The 13155-nt window shown below is 44.5% G+C and overlaps 1 protein-coding gene across 1 annotated transcript in view; it reads right to left on the bottom strand.

Moving 5' to 3' along the window:
* MUSK (muscle associated receptor tyrosine kinase) overlaps nt 1-13155 on the bottom strand; it is a 343556-nt gene that overhangs the window by 199055 nt on the left and 131346 nt on the right. The window contains exon 5 of the mRNA XM_075316181.1: nt 12518-12659. Within this exon, the coding sequence (XP_075172296.1) occupies nt 12518-12659 (142 nt within the window). The remainder of the gene's footprint in view (nt 1-12517; nt 12660-13155) is intronic.

The following is a 13155-nucleotide window of genomic DNA, read 5'->3' as shown; positions in this document are numbered from 1 at the left end:
AATATGATCGCTTGCACAATGCTTCTTGGGATGTTTAAAGTTGTGGAAATCTTTTTCTTACCAAATCCAGCTTTAAACTTCAACACAACAGTATCACGGACCTGCCTGTTGTGTTCCTTGGTCTTCATGATGGTATCTGAGAACACTGAGACTATCACAGAGCAGGTGCATTTATACGGAGACTTGACTACACACAGGTGACTTATATTTATCATCAGTCATTTAGGACAACATTGGATCATTCAGAGATTCTCAATGAACCTCTGGAGTGAGTTTGCTGCACTGAAAGTAAAGGGGATGAATAATATTGCTAGCCCCAATTTTCAGTTATTTATATTTTACAAAAAATGAAAATAAGCAATAAATATCGTTCATCTTCATAATTGTGTCCCACTTGTGGTTGATTCTTCACCATAAAATGTAATTTTTTTATCTTTCTGTTTGAAGCCTGAAATGTGGAAAAAGGTTGAAAAATTCAAGGGGGCGGAATACTTTTGCAAGGCACTGTACATTCATCACATGAGGGACTGGGGGCATATACACATCACAGGAGGGGCTGGGGCTCGGACAGTACTGGCGGTGGCACGGACAACACTAGAGGGGCACAAACAGGACTGGAGACATGAACAGGACTGAGGGAGCACAGACAGCACTGGAGGGAGGGTGGCACACAGCAGTGGGAAGCAGGAGGCTCACAACAGAGAGGCCAGGAGGCTCACAGCAGAGAGGCCAGGAGGCTCACAGCAGAGAGGCCAGGAGACTCATAGCAGAGAGGCCAGGAGGGTCACAGCAGTGAGGCCAGGAGGGTGCCAGCAGAGAGGCCAGGAGGTTCACAGCAGAGAGGCCAGGAGGTTCACAGCAGAGAGGCCAGGAGGCTCACAGCAGAGAGACCAGAAGGCTCACAGTAGAGGTAGGCTCACAGTAGAGAGGCCAGGAGGCTCACAGTAGAGAAGCCTGGTGGCTAACAGTAGAGAGGCCAGGAGGCTCACAGCAGAGAGGCCAGGAGGCTCACAGCAAAGAGGCCAGGACGCTCACAGCAGAGAGGCCAGGAGGCTCACAGAAGAGAGGCCAGGAGGCTCACAGCAGAGAGGCCAGGAGGCTCACAGCAGACAGGCCAGGAGGCTCACAGCAGAGATGCCAGGAGACCATAGGCCAGAGAGGCCAGGAGGCTCACAGCAGAGAGGCCAGGAGACCACAGGCCAGAGGTTCCCCACCCCTGTTCTAGCTGAAGCAAGACAGGGGCTAGGGTCGTCGGGCAGCCACGGGCAAAGATCAGCGCCCCCCCCATTCAGCAGAGATCAGTGTGGGCCCCGGGCAGAGATGAGCGCGGGCCCCGGGCAGAGATCAGCACAGGCCCCGGGCAGAGATCAGCGCGGGCCCCGGGTAGAGATCAGTGTCCCCCCCAAGCAGAGATCAGCGCGGGCCTGGGGCAGAGATCAGCAAATCTTCAGCTTGCAGCGCTTACCTGTCCCTTCTGGCTGCCGCGTCCTCGCCACCTCAGCCGCTGTTGCAGGAGTGTAATGAGGTCTCAGACTGATGACCTCACCTCCTGCTGCACGGCACAGCGATGACGCCCTGCTCTGCTCCACTGACCCTGCCTCCACTGCAGCACATAGCTAATTTGAATGCTCCGCCCCTTCACATGCAAATTAGTCATGTCTGGTAGTGAAACAACACTGCGGGGCCCCTCTGCTGCTGCTACTGCTGCTGTGACTGGGGCCTGGTGAAGAAAAAGGGCCCGTCCTGCCTGAGGCTAAAGATAAGTATTTACCCCGGGCCTGGCCGGGCCTCCTCTCTTCACCAGGCCCCCTACACCAGGCACAGTAGTAATGCCCTGATGGCGGCCCTGCCCCCACACATAGTATGATCCCTCCAGACACAATTGATGCCCTAGTCACCACAACAGTATGTTCCCATAGCTTCATTACACAAGGTATGAAGACCCCTCAGCTTCCTCACATTTAGTATAATGCCCCTACATCCTCTCCTACACACAGTACGATGCCCCCAGAAATATACCCTGATGCTCCTACAGTTCCCCACACAGTATGAATTACCACACAATGTGATGCCCCCAGTCACCCACACAGAGTATGATGCCCATACAGCTCCTTACATAGTATGATACCTTACTGCCATTCCAGAGTATGATACCCCAAAAGCTCCCTACACAGTATGATGCCCCTACAGCTCCTCGCATAATATGATACCCCACTGCCATTACACAGAGTATGATGCCCCAACAGTTCCCTATACAGTATGATGCACACAGTTACCTTAAAACAGTGAGATGTCCATCAAACAGTATGGAAACTTTTACTGTCCCCCACACACAATATAATGCCTCTACATCTCTCCACATGGTATGCCATCACTGGCCCTACACAGTTTAAATTCCCTCATAATCTCCTACACACATTATGATTCTCAAACAGCTCCACCAACACATTATAATGGAAGCACAATGTCAAAAACAAGATAATTAGCTCGGCACAATTGCACTATCGCATGGAATGTGGACAAATCACTACAGAGGTTTATTTAGTCTGCTAAGATAAGCCTATGTGAAAACTGAGGTGCTCAGCTATCAAATCCCAGTGGTGGGAAAAGCAGATAATGTCCAAGAGAAGAAAAGTCAGAGGCACTCACCATGAAGATAAAAAGCTTTTGTTCCTTTACTCACAACTTCATTAAAATAGCTTCAGAGTTTTGTGCCGCCCCCGTGCCAGCAGCTGGCACTGCTCGGATCCGGGGCCTACGGTAAGGCTCGAGAGGTTCCCCGGACCCAGGGGTCGCACAGTCACTCCGAATAAAAGGGGGACATATTTGTATTTGTATTTGTACAGGATTGATTGTAGAATGTCTGTGACGCCACCCACGGTGTGTGGTGAAGTGGGACACCACCGCTGCTTTAGTGGGATACCCGGGGAAGATGTAATGGCAGCCGGATGTTAACCCCTCCGTGGGTAGGGATGGTTGCCCTGGGGCCCAGTGTCTCTGTGCAGGGTATGGCGACATCAGGGGCTTGCAGCCCAGATGGACCAGGGGATAGTAGATTACTCACTATTGAATGAATCACACGAGTCTTTTGGTAAACCAAGGTGCTGGTGGCCGGCCGCCGTGGCCGGTTGTACGCTGGTCCGCCCACCCGGGCTGATGTCCTTTCCTCTGCACTGTTTTTTTGTATTGTGGGCTGCCTGGTTTGGAACTCAGGAGTCCGCTCCCGGCTTTCTGTGTGCCTAAGGAGCCGTGCCCGCTGACGCTGACCCGTGGGATCTATGGGTCCTGGCGGTTGCCCTATCCCTCTCTGTGGGTGGTTGTCTGTTTTTGGGACTTTGGTTGGGACAGGACCTATAATCCTGCCCTCAATCGGTTAATTAGCTAGGCTGCTGGTTTTGTTCCTAGCTTCAGGGTCCGAGTACCCCCTCTGTGCACGGTTTCCGGTCGGTCTCCGGTGTCGGTAACGGTGGGCTCCAACCCTTCTTCGGTCCTCCTCGGATCTGCCGAGCCGTCTTCCTGTCTCCTTCTGACAGAGACCACCGTCTGCCACCTAGCCAAGGTACCAGGGCTCCGACCCTGGCACTGTTCAACTTGAACTTCCTCTGCTGGAGCTACACCTAGCTCCAGCCCACATTCCTCTCCACTTGAACGCAAGCTTAAATGAACTGTTTGTTTTCCCGCCCCGGGCTCTCTAGACCCCTAGGTGGGCGTTTCCTAACCACCTGGTCCCGCCCACTGGTGTGCCTGTCTTGCCCCAAGGGGGGGTGACTAGGGTTTCAGGTCGGCTGTATGTTACCTAGGTGAGGGAAGATGTTATGCGGGGCCTATGTGTGACTACCTGGTTTTACCAGGGTGTCACAATCCCTCTTGGTTTAATACAGACCGTCCACGGGCTGTCCGACCACCAACATTTATTTAACAGGAATAGTGATGAGCGAGTACTAAAAAGCTCGGGTGCTCGAGGCTCGGGCCGAGCATCCCAAGATACTCGTGTACTCGGCCCGAGCACCGAGCCCAATGTTATCCTATGGGAGACCCGAATATTTTTCTGAAATGACCCCCGGCAGCATGTAGAAACCCTAAAAATGTCACAAAAGTCTCAGAAGAGTGCTCAAATGACATGGCAACAGCATGAGGAAGACCCCTTGAAGCATTTATCCCTCAAAAGTCACAGCTGTGAACAATTTTGTCCGAGTTTTACGCCATTTTTACGGACTCACCAGAAAACCTTCCAAAATGACACCAAAATGAATTTTCATGGCGGAAATGTTAAGGGCACATACCCAATAGTAAGATAGAGCTGGTGTATGTTACTTTTTGAGATTATTACATGAAAGATTTTACGTAAAACATTGTGTGGCACTCCGATGTACAAAACACACGTTTTGTGCTTTTTACTAGCGATGTCGGTCATTTTTTTTTTCATTCTATCTCCCGTCGGTCGGTCTCGCTCTGTCTGTCTCTCTCTGTCTTGTCTGTCCCCCTCTCACAGTCTGTCGGTCATTCTTCCCCCTCTCTCTTACTTACCGTTCCCCGATCACTGCCGCGGCGCTGCACTGCTGTTCACTAAACTTCGGCGGCTTTTCCTCTTTTGAGGTAGGTGGTTGGGTCTGAATCCTGTTCGTGACACCAAGTTTCGGGGTGTGCCGCCCCCGTGCCAGCAGCCGGCACTGCTTGGATCTGGGGCCTACGGTACGGCTCGAGGGGTTCCCCGGATCCGGGGGTCGCGTGGTCACTCCGAATAAAAGGGGGACGTATTTGTACGGGATTGATTGTAGAATGTCTGTGATGCCACCCACGGTGTGTGGTGAAGTGGGACACCACTGCTGCTGTAGTGAGATACCCAGGGGAGATGTAATGGCAGCCGCATGTTAACCCCTCCGTGGGTAGGGATGGTTGCCACAGGGCCCAGTGTCTCTGTGCAGGGTATGTCAACGGCAGGGGCTTGCACGCCCAGATGGACCAGGGGATAGCAGGTTACTCAATATTTAATGAATCACATGAGCCTTTTGGTAAACCAAGGTGCTGGTGGCCGGCCGCCGCAGCCGGTTGTACGCTGGTCCGCCCACCCGGGTTGATGGTCGCTGTACTTTCCTGTGCACTGTTTTTTTGTATTGTGGGCTGCCTGGTTTAGAACTCAGGAGTCCGCTCCTGGCTTTCTGTGTGCTTAAGGAGCTGTGCCCGCTGACGCTGACCTGTGGAATCTATGGGCCCTGGTGATTGCCCTATCCCTCTCTGTGGGTGGTTGTCTGGTTTTGGGACTTTGGTTGGGACAGGACCTATAATCCTGCCCTCAATCAATTAATCAGCTAGGCCGCTGGTTTCGGTCCTGGCTTCAGGGTCCGAGTACCCCCTCTGTGCACGGTTTCCGGTCGGGTCTCCGGTGTTGGTACCGGTGGGCTCCAACCCTTCTTCGGTCCTCCTCGGATCTGCTGAGCCTGCCGTCTTCCATCTCCTGCTGACAGAGACCACCGTCTGCCACCTAGCCAAGGTACCAGGGCTCCAACCCTGGCACCGTTCAACTTGAACTTCCTCTGCTGGAGCTACACCTAGCTCCAGCCGACACTCCTCTCCACTTGAACTCAAGCTTAACTGAACTGTTAATTTTCCCACCCTGGGCTGTCTAGACCCCTAGGTGGGCGTTTCCTAACCGCCTGGTCCCGCCCACTGGTGTGCCTGTCTTGCCCTAAGGGGGGGTGACTAGGGTTTCTGGTCGACTGTATGTTACCTAGGTGAGGGAAGATGTTATGCGGGGGCCTATGTGTGACTACCTGGTTTTGCCAGGGCATCACATTTTCAATACCAGGGAGGGGGAGAGAGGTGCAGCAGATGCACTGTCTCAAACAATGGCATTTCGCAGTACCATATGTGGAACCACAGCTTTTTATCTTCATGGTGAGTGCCGCTGACTTTTCTTCTCTTGGACACTGTATAATGGACCCAACAACCCACACACAGTATGATGGACTCACACCTCCTACATACAGTAAAATGACTCACTCAGACCCTTACATAGTATTGTGCCCTCTTACAGTCCCCAAAAATTACATAAAAAACACACCAAAAGGGCAATACTTTCTGTCAAAAGATAAGTAAAAGCAGTGATAGCGTTCACCTGAAGGTGTTGTGTGTAGGCAACAACACCTACAGTTTAAACCAGAAGTTTACATAAACTATCTAAAAATACACATCTGCATGCTATTCTCCCTATATGACATGAAATCAGAATAGACGTTTCCTGCCTTATGTCAATTAGGAAGCAAAAGTATTTATATTTGCCAAATACCAGAATAATGAGAGAGAGAGAGAGAGAGAGAATGTTTCAAGCCATTTTTATTACTTTCTGCACAGTCAAATGTTTACATCACTAAGAGTAGTATGCTTTTAAACAATCTGGGTCAGTCCATATGATGATGTCATGTCTTTGGAAGCTTCTGATTTATTGGCAACATCTGAGTTAATTAGAAACACACGTGTGGATGTATTTTATTGCACAGCTGAAACACTCTGCTTCGTTGGGTATCATCATTGGAAAGTCAAAAGAAATCATCCAAAATATCAGGAAGAGAATTGTGGATTTGCACAAGTCTGGTTAATCCTGGGGTGCAATTTCCAGATACCTGAAGGTGCCTCATGCATCTGTACAAACAATTATGCTCAAGTATAAGCAAGATAGGAATGTCCAACCATCATACCACTCTGAAATGAGATGGGTTCTGTGCACCAGAAATTAACGTGCTTTAGTCAGACATGTGCATATCAACCGAAGAACAAAAGCAAAAGACCTTGTGAAGATGCTGGCGGAAGCTGATAAGATTGTGTCATTAGCCACAGTGAAACGAATACTGTATCAAAATGGGCTGAAATGCCACTCTGCCAGGAAGAAGACATTACTCCAAAATAAACATAAAAAGGCCAGATTAATGTTTTCAAATGCAAACAGGAACAAAGACCTTAATTTTTGGAGCTATGTCCTGTGGTCTGATGAAACTAAAATAGAACTGTCTGGTCATAATGACCATCATTACGTTTGGAGGAAAAAGGGAGAAACTTTGAAGACTAAGAACACCATTCCAACTGTGAAACATGTGGGTGGCAGCATCATGTTGTGGGGTTGTTTTTCTCCAGGAGGAACTGGTGCACTTCCCAAAATAGATTGCATTATGAAGAAAGAAGATTATGTGGCAGTACTGAAGCAACAGCTCAAGACATCAGCCAGAAACTTAAAGCTTGGGCAGAAATGGGTCTTTCAAATGGACAATGACCAGAAGCATACTGCCAAACTGATTACAAAGTGGCTTAAGGATAACAAAAATCAATTTTTTTTTTGGAGTGGCCATCACAAAGCCCAGATCTCAATCGTATTGAAAATTTATTGGCAAAGCTGAAAAGGCAGGAGCAAGCAAGGCGACCTACAAACATGGCTCAGTTACACCAGTTCTGTCAGGAGGAATGGGCTCAAATTCCTACCAACTATTGTGAGACGTGTGTAAAAGGGTATCCAAAATATTTGACCCAAGTCATACAGTTTAAGGACAATGGTACCAAATACTAATGAAATGTATGTAAACTTTTGACTTTACAGAAAATAATAAAAATGCCTTAAAACATTCTCTCTCTCTCATTATTCTGGCATTCTGCAAATATAAATAATTTTGATTCCTATTTGACCTAAAACAGGAAAGGTTTATTCTCATTTCATGTCAGAGAGTGAGAAAAACATGGATATGTAACTTTGTAGATAGTGTATGTAAACATCTCATTTCAACTGCATGTAGGCATGAAAGCTGTCGCTGCTGCCCCGTGGATGGAGGAAATGGTTCTTCTAAAAGTATATTGGCAAAAAGGGAAACTATTATGTTGAATTGGATTGGGATGTGCTGCAGAAATGAAGAGTTTTTGATTCCAAGTAGGTTTTTATTAATCCCAAATACCCACCTCAAAGTTACAGTTTCCATTTTTACCGTTGTTCCTATTAAGGATTACAATTGTCCAAAATCTCTTGGCATGCTGAAAAATTAAAATGTACCTTCAATGGAACTAAAGGGTTTAAGTCAACCTCTAAAAAAGAACCCCAAATAATTTTTTCTCATTCACCAAACTTTTCAGGTGGCAAAATACAGTAAGGCTTGTAACGGTCTCCTGGCATTCACCAAATCCACACTCATCCATCAGACCACAAGATAGAGAACCAAGATGCAATACTCAACAGAACAGATTTTCACTGGTATAGAATCTAGCAGTGCTTCACACTTCTGAATCAGACAATTGTCAATGTGCTGTGTGATGTAAATCTTGCAGGCACATGCTTGGGTTGGAATTCCACGCCATGAGGTTCCAAGTACACCGCTTTTGTACTCATACTATTGCAAGAGGAGGTATAAATTTCTGCAATGAATAAGTTGGGAGAGCGTTGTCGTCTTTTATGCATTATGCATCTCAGCATTTGGTGTCCCTGCTCTGGAACCTTACATCGCGTGCTCCATTCTGGGTGAGTTGCTGTGGTTCTAAATTATTGCACTTTTCAATAAAACTTCTCACAGCTGATCGTGGAATACATAGAATGAAGGAAATTTTAGAAACTGTATTATTTTTCATTAAGCTGTATTGAAACAAATGGCAGCACATATACTTCGTACACTTTTAAAATAATATTTTTTTTTAGTTTTTTTTATTCCAAAGATCAGATAGGAATAATTCCTTAACGCTATTTTACTGAAAGTAAATTGTGATAAAAAATGGTTTGAATAAGTTCATTGCCTTAAATAGTGAAATTTACACTACCCGATTGTGATTTCATGACATTTTGAAATAGATGAAGTGCTGGGAAACTAAAAATATGCGACACAGGAATAAATAAGACATTTGCATTTTCATTACTGCTTGGAGAAACCAAAACAATAGAAGACGATTATTCAGTCCTTTTACAAAGCACTTTTATTAGCTTTGGCAAACTTATTACTGTGTAAACAGCCCTCAGTACAGTACAGCTCTGTTTTCTCGTTTTACATGGCAGCACCTAAGTTAGAGCATAATGCCTACTGTGATTGAGTGGGTGATTTGTAGGCCTCAAGTGATTTAGAAGATCTGTTGTATTTTTCTCTTGGAACTGTATTTGTAGGCTTACATCATAGATTAACCATATTCTACATTTTGGCTTGAGAGATCATGGTTGTTGTCAATCTCCTTGAGGGAGCAAGGCTTTCATTAAAAAATTAGCATTATTTTAGCTGTATCTACAGTGCCTTGTGAAAGTATTCGGCCCCCTTGATTTTTTCAACCTTTTCCCACATTTCAGGCTTCAAACATAAAGATATAAATTTAAATTGAAAAACTGAGGTTTTTTACTTTTTAAAAAAGCTTAAAATAAGCAATATATTTCATTCAACTTCACAATTGTGTCCCACTTGTTGTTGATTCTTCACCATAAAATTTACATTTTTATCTTTATGTTTGAAGCCTGAAATGTGGGAAAAGGTTGAAAAAAAATCAAGGGGGCGAATACTTTTGCAAGGCACTGTATGTCCCTCAGAAACAAATTGCAAGCTGTTACTTTTTTCCAACTTGTACTGCAATAAATATGGCAAATTTTTTTTAACCCTTTCATGACTGAAGACATACCAATACATCCTAAATCATGAAGGGGTGATAACCGTCGGCTGCTGTGGTGAGCCAGTGGCAAACCCTGTTCATATCTGCTGATTTGAACAGCAGACATGTGCGCCTATCAGGCACAGGTGGATCCGTGATCCCCCCGTGCCTGTTAGCCCTTAGATCAGCATGATTTAAATAGCCGCGGCGGGGAAATTGCCTTTCCCCACTACCATCGGAGGCCCCGTGATATGATCATGGGTTGTGATGGTTGTCATGATAGCAACGGGTTATGTGATGACTCCTGTCGCTATCATGATGTAGTTCCTGTTACAGTCGGCAGAGCAGTGGCTGTGACAGGAGAGCAGCATTTCTGCTAATCAGAGCTGTGCAGCTCTGATCAACAGAAATAAATCAACGATCAGACTGCTAATCCTTATGGCCCCCTTGGGGAACTAGTAAAAAAAAAAAGTAAAAAAAGCTTTTAAAAAATTAGAAAATACTAAAAAAACCTAAAAGTTCAAATCACTCCATGCTCCCCATTGAAAATTAAAGGGTGAAAAAGAATAAAAAAATATACACATTTGGTATTGCAACATAGATCAGAAATGCCCGATCTATCAAAATATAAAATCAATTAATCTGATTGGTAAATGGCATAGCGGCAAATAGATTCCAAATGCCAACATTTCAGGTTTTGGATTGTTGCAAATTTTGCGCAAAATGCGATCAAACAGTTGATAAAAAAATAGCATCTGTGCAAAAATGGTACCATTAAAAATGTCAGCTCAAAATACAAAAATAAGCCTTCACTGATCCCCATATCCTGAAAAATGAAAATGCGATGGGGCACGGAAAATGACGCAAAAAGTGCGTTTTGTACAAACTTCTGAATTTTTTCAACTCCTTAGTTAAAAGTAAACCTATACATTTTTGGTATAGACCTGAGGCATCACACCAACTTATCAGTTTTACCATGTAGTTAATAGGGTGAGTAAAATACCCCCAAAACCATTGCGCAATCGCACTTTTTTTGCAATTTTTCCGCACTTATAATCTTTTTTGCTGTGTTCCAGTACACTATATGGTAAAACTCATATTTTGTTTTAAAAAGTAATTCGTCCTACAAAAAAATAAGCCCTCATTTGGCAAGATTGACAGAAAAATAAAAAAATTACAGGTTTCAGAAGAAGGGGAGCAAAGAACAGAAATGAAAAATCGCCCAGGGGTGAAGGCGTTAACTGACTGTTGGACATTCAAATTCTGGGGTCCCCACCAATCCATGGAAGAAGAGTCTGCATTACTAGGTTATCAGCTTATTTTCTGCACAGAGTCATTGACAACTGTTCAATTTTGAGAGTAGTTTCTGAGAAAAATTGGACGTCCTCCTGAAAAGATAATGATGACTAGTCATGTGACATGATTTAGTATGGTGGTATAGTGGAAAAACATCTTTAAATGTTAGGCCAATAGTTTCCATTTACCACCTTTGCATTTATGAATTCACTTCCAGCACAAAAAATCTTAGATGTTGTGTCAAACTGTCTCAGAGGGCAACATAACTTTGTTTACTCGAACAACCAGTTGAAGATTATATTTTAACTTTCCAGCTCACTTTACACATCATGTGCTTTAGCTTAAAATGCCACTCTTGTCCACAGAGGAGTCAAATAAGATAGTTTTGATGCATGAGGCATATGATATTTTTTCATATTGAAGGGGTATGTTCACCACCTGGAAGATCTAGTAGATCTTAATTAAGCTAAAGTCATCTATTTATTAGACATGGTGTGAAAGGATTCACAGGACTCAGTCCCGTGGCCAGATCAGCAATCAGTGGCCATATGACTGGTGCCATGAGAACCGCCTTTTACCTTATGGTATTCCTGACTCTTATTTTGATTAGCTAGCCTGGCTCAATATAATCATTACAAATTGACCCATGTGTTGTTGTACCAGGCTTTCTAATCAAAGGAAGAGCTGCAGATGCTGGTAGATAGAAGGTAGTTTGCAGGGCTTCCATCCAACAGGCACACAGCACTGCCATGACAGGAGAACCAGGTCCTGCAAATTGAAACAGGGTTTCCTCTATAGATACTTGGCAATATCATCTGGATGAAGGAAATGAAGACCTTGTCCATGTTGCTATCTCAGTCACATCTAAGGTAGTCTAAGGCAGTCACTGACTTGGCTATTTCCACTACCCTAAAAAAGAACATGGAAAGCGCTTGCTTTGGATATCCTCAATATAACCCTTGATACAAATGACTGCTACCCATAATAACTGGAAGGTAATCAGTCTGGGAAGGCAGTAAACTCCAAATTCATTAAAGTGTTTGTCCACTACTAGGACAATCCCTTCTGATTCCACATGTCACCCCAGGTAAATTAATAAAGACTTTACTCACCTTATGTACTGGCGCCCTTTCAGCGGTGTCCGAGATCATGATTCTGGGGCTCACATTGGGTTGTAATGTCATGCAAGGCCCACTTCCAATTAGCGCTGGCTTCTTTCTCCCCACCTTCAGACCAAATAAGCTAATCAACAGGAGGAGAGCACATCCACTGCGTTCACTTCCTGTTGATCGTTCGTTTGGTCTGAAGCTTGAGTGAAGGAAGGCGGTGCTAATTGGATGCAGCTCTCCGTCAGATTAGCCATAGCATTGTGATCCTGGATACCGCTGGAAGAGCGCTGGTACTGGAGGTGAGTATAGTCTTTATTATTTTATCTGAGGGAAACATGTGGAATCAGAAGGGGTTTTCCTAACAGTGGACAACCCCTTTAAAATAAAGATTCTCTAATAGCATAAAGAGCTGTGATGCCGTTATCCTGACACATCGTACTCCATAGAATATGCAACTTATTTCAGTTTTGGATTTTGAATGTACAGTAGGTCTTGATTTTGTATAACAAAGTGAAGGTTACCTTCCACTTCCAGCATTGCAGGTTTGGAAATTGCAGTTCCAAGGCTATTCTTAGCTATACAACGATATTGGCCCACATCTTCTCTTTGTACTTTCTGAATTCTCAGGCTGCCAGAATCTAAGATGGAGATACGAGCATTCTCCTGCAAATACAACACATAACAATATAATTATTGTACAATCTCAGTTTTTCTGTACTGAAAACTATTAATAATATATCAACTCGGAACCTCATAGTGGTAACTAAAATTAACTTTTAACTACTTCATGTTTAAAGTAGCATATGATAAGGAATGTGAATATTTATATTTGGATAATCATGAAAGGATTTTTTTTGTCACGTGGTGTTAATCTTTTCTTTTTGTCGACATGTTTATATTATTTTGTACCTTTACAATACTCATATTTTTAATTGAACTCTTGGTTCCAGATCCGCGCTAACATTTTCTTGTAGATTCCTATACTTTATAGGCATTTATATTTCCTATAGTTTTTATAGGATATTTTCAAAATAATGGTTCGTGGCACCTAAAATTTACAATTACACAATCACAACTATGCAAATGGGGCTTGCCGTACATATCACATGACTGTTGGCTGATATCTATTTTCCTGACCCCCATATAAATGCATATAAGT

The sequence above is a fragment of the Anomaloglossus baeobatrachus genome, chromosome 1, assembly GCF_048569485.1.
Source record: "Anomaloglossus baeobatrachus isolate aAnoBae1 chromosome 1, aAnoBae1.hap1, whole genome shotgun sequence".
NCBI lineage: Eukaryota > Metazoa > Chordata > Amphibia > Anura > Aromobatidae > Anomaloglossus > Anomaloglossus baeobatrachus.
The sequence above is the reverse complement of the archived record's forward strand: the minus strand, read 5'-3'. Positions and strand labels throughout refer to the sequence as shown.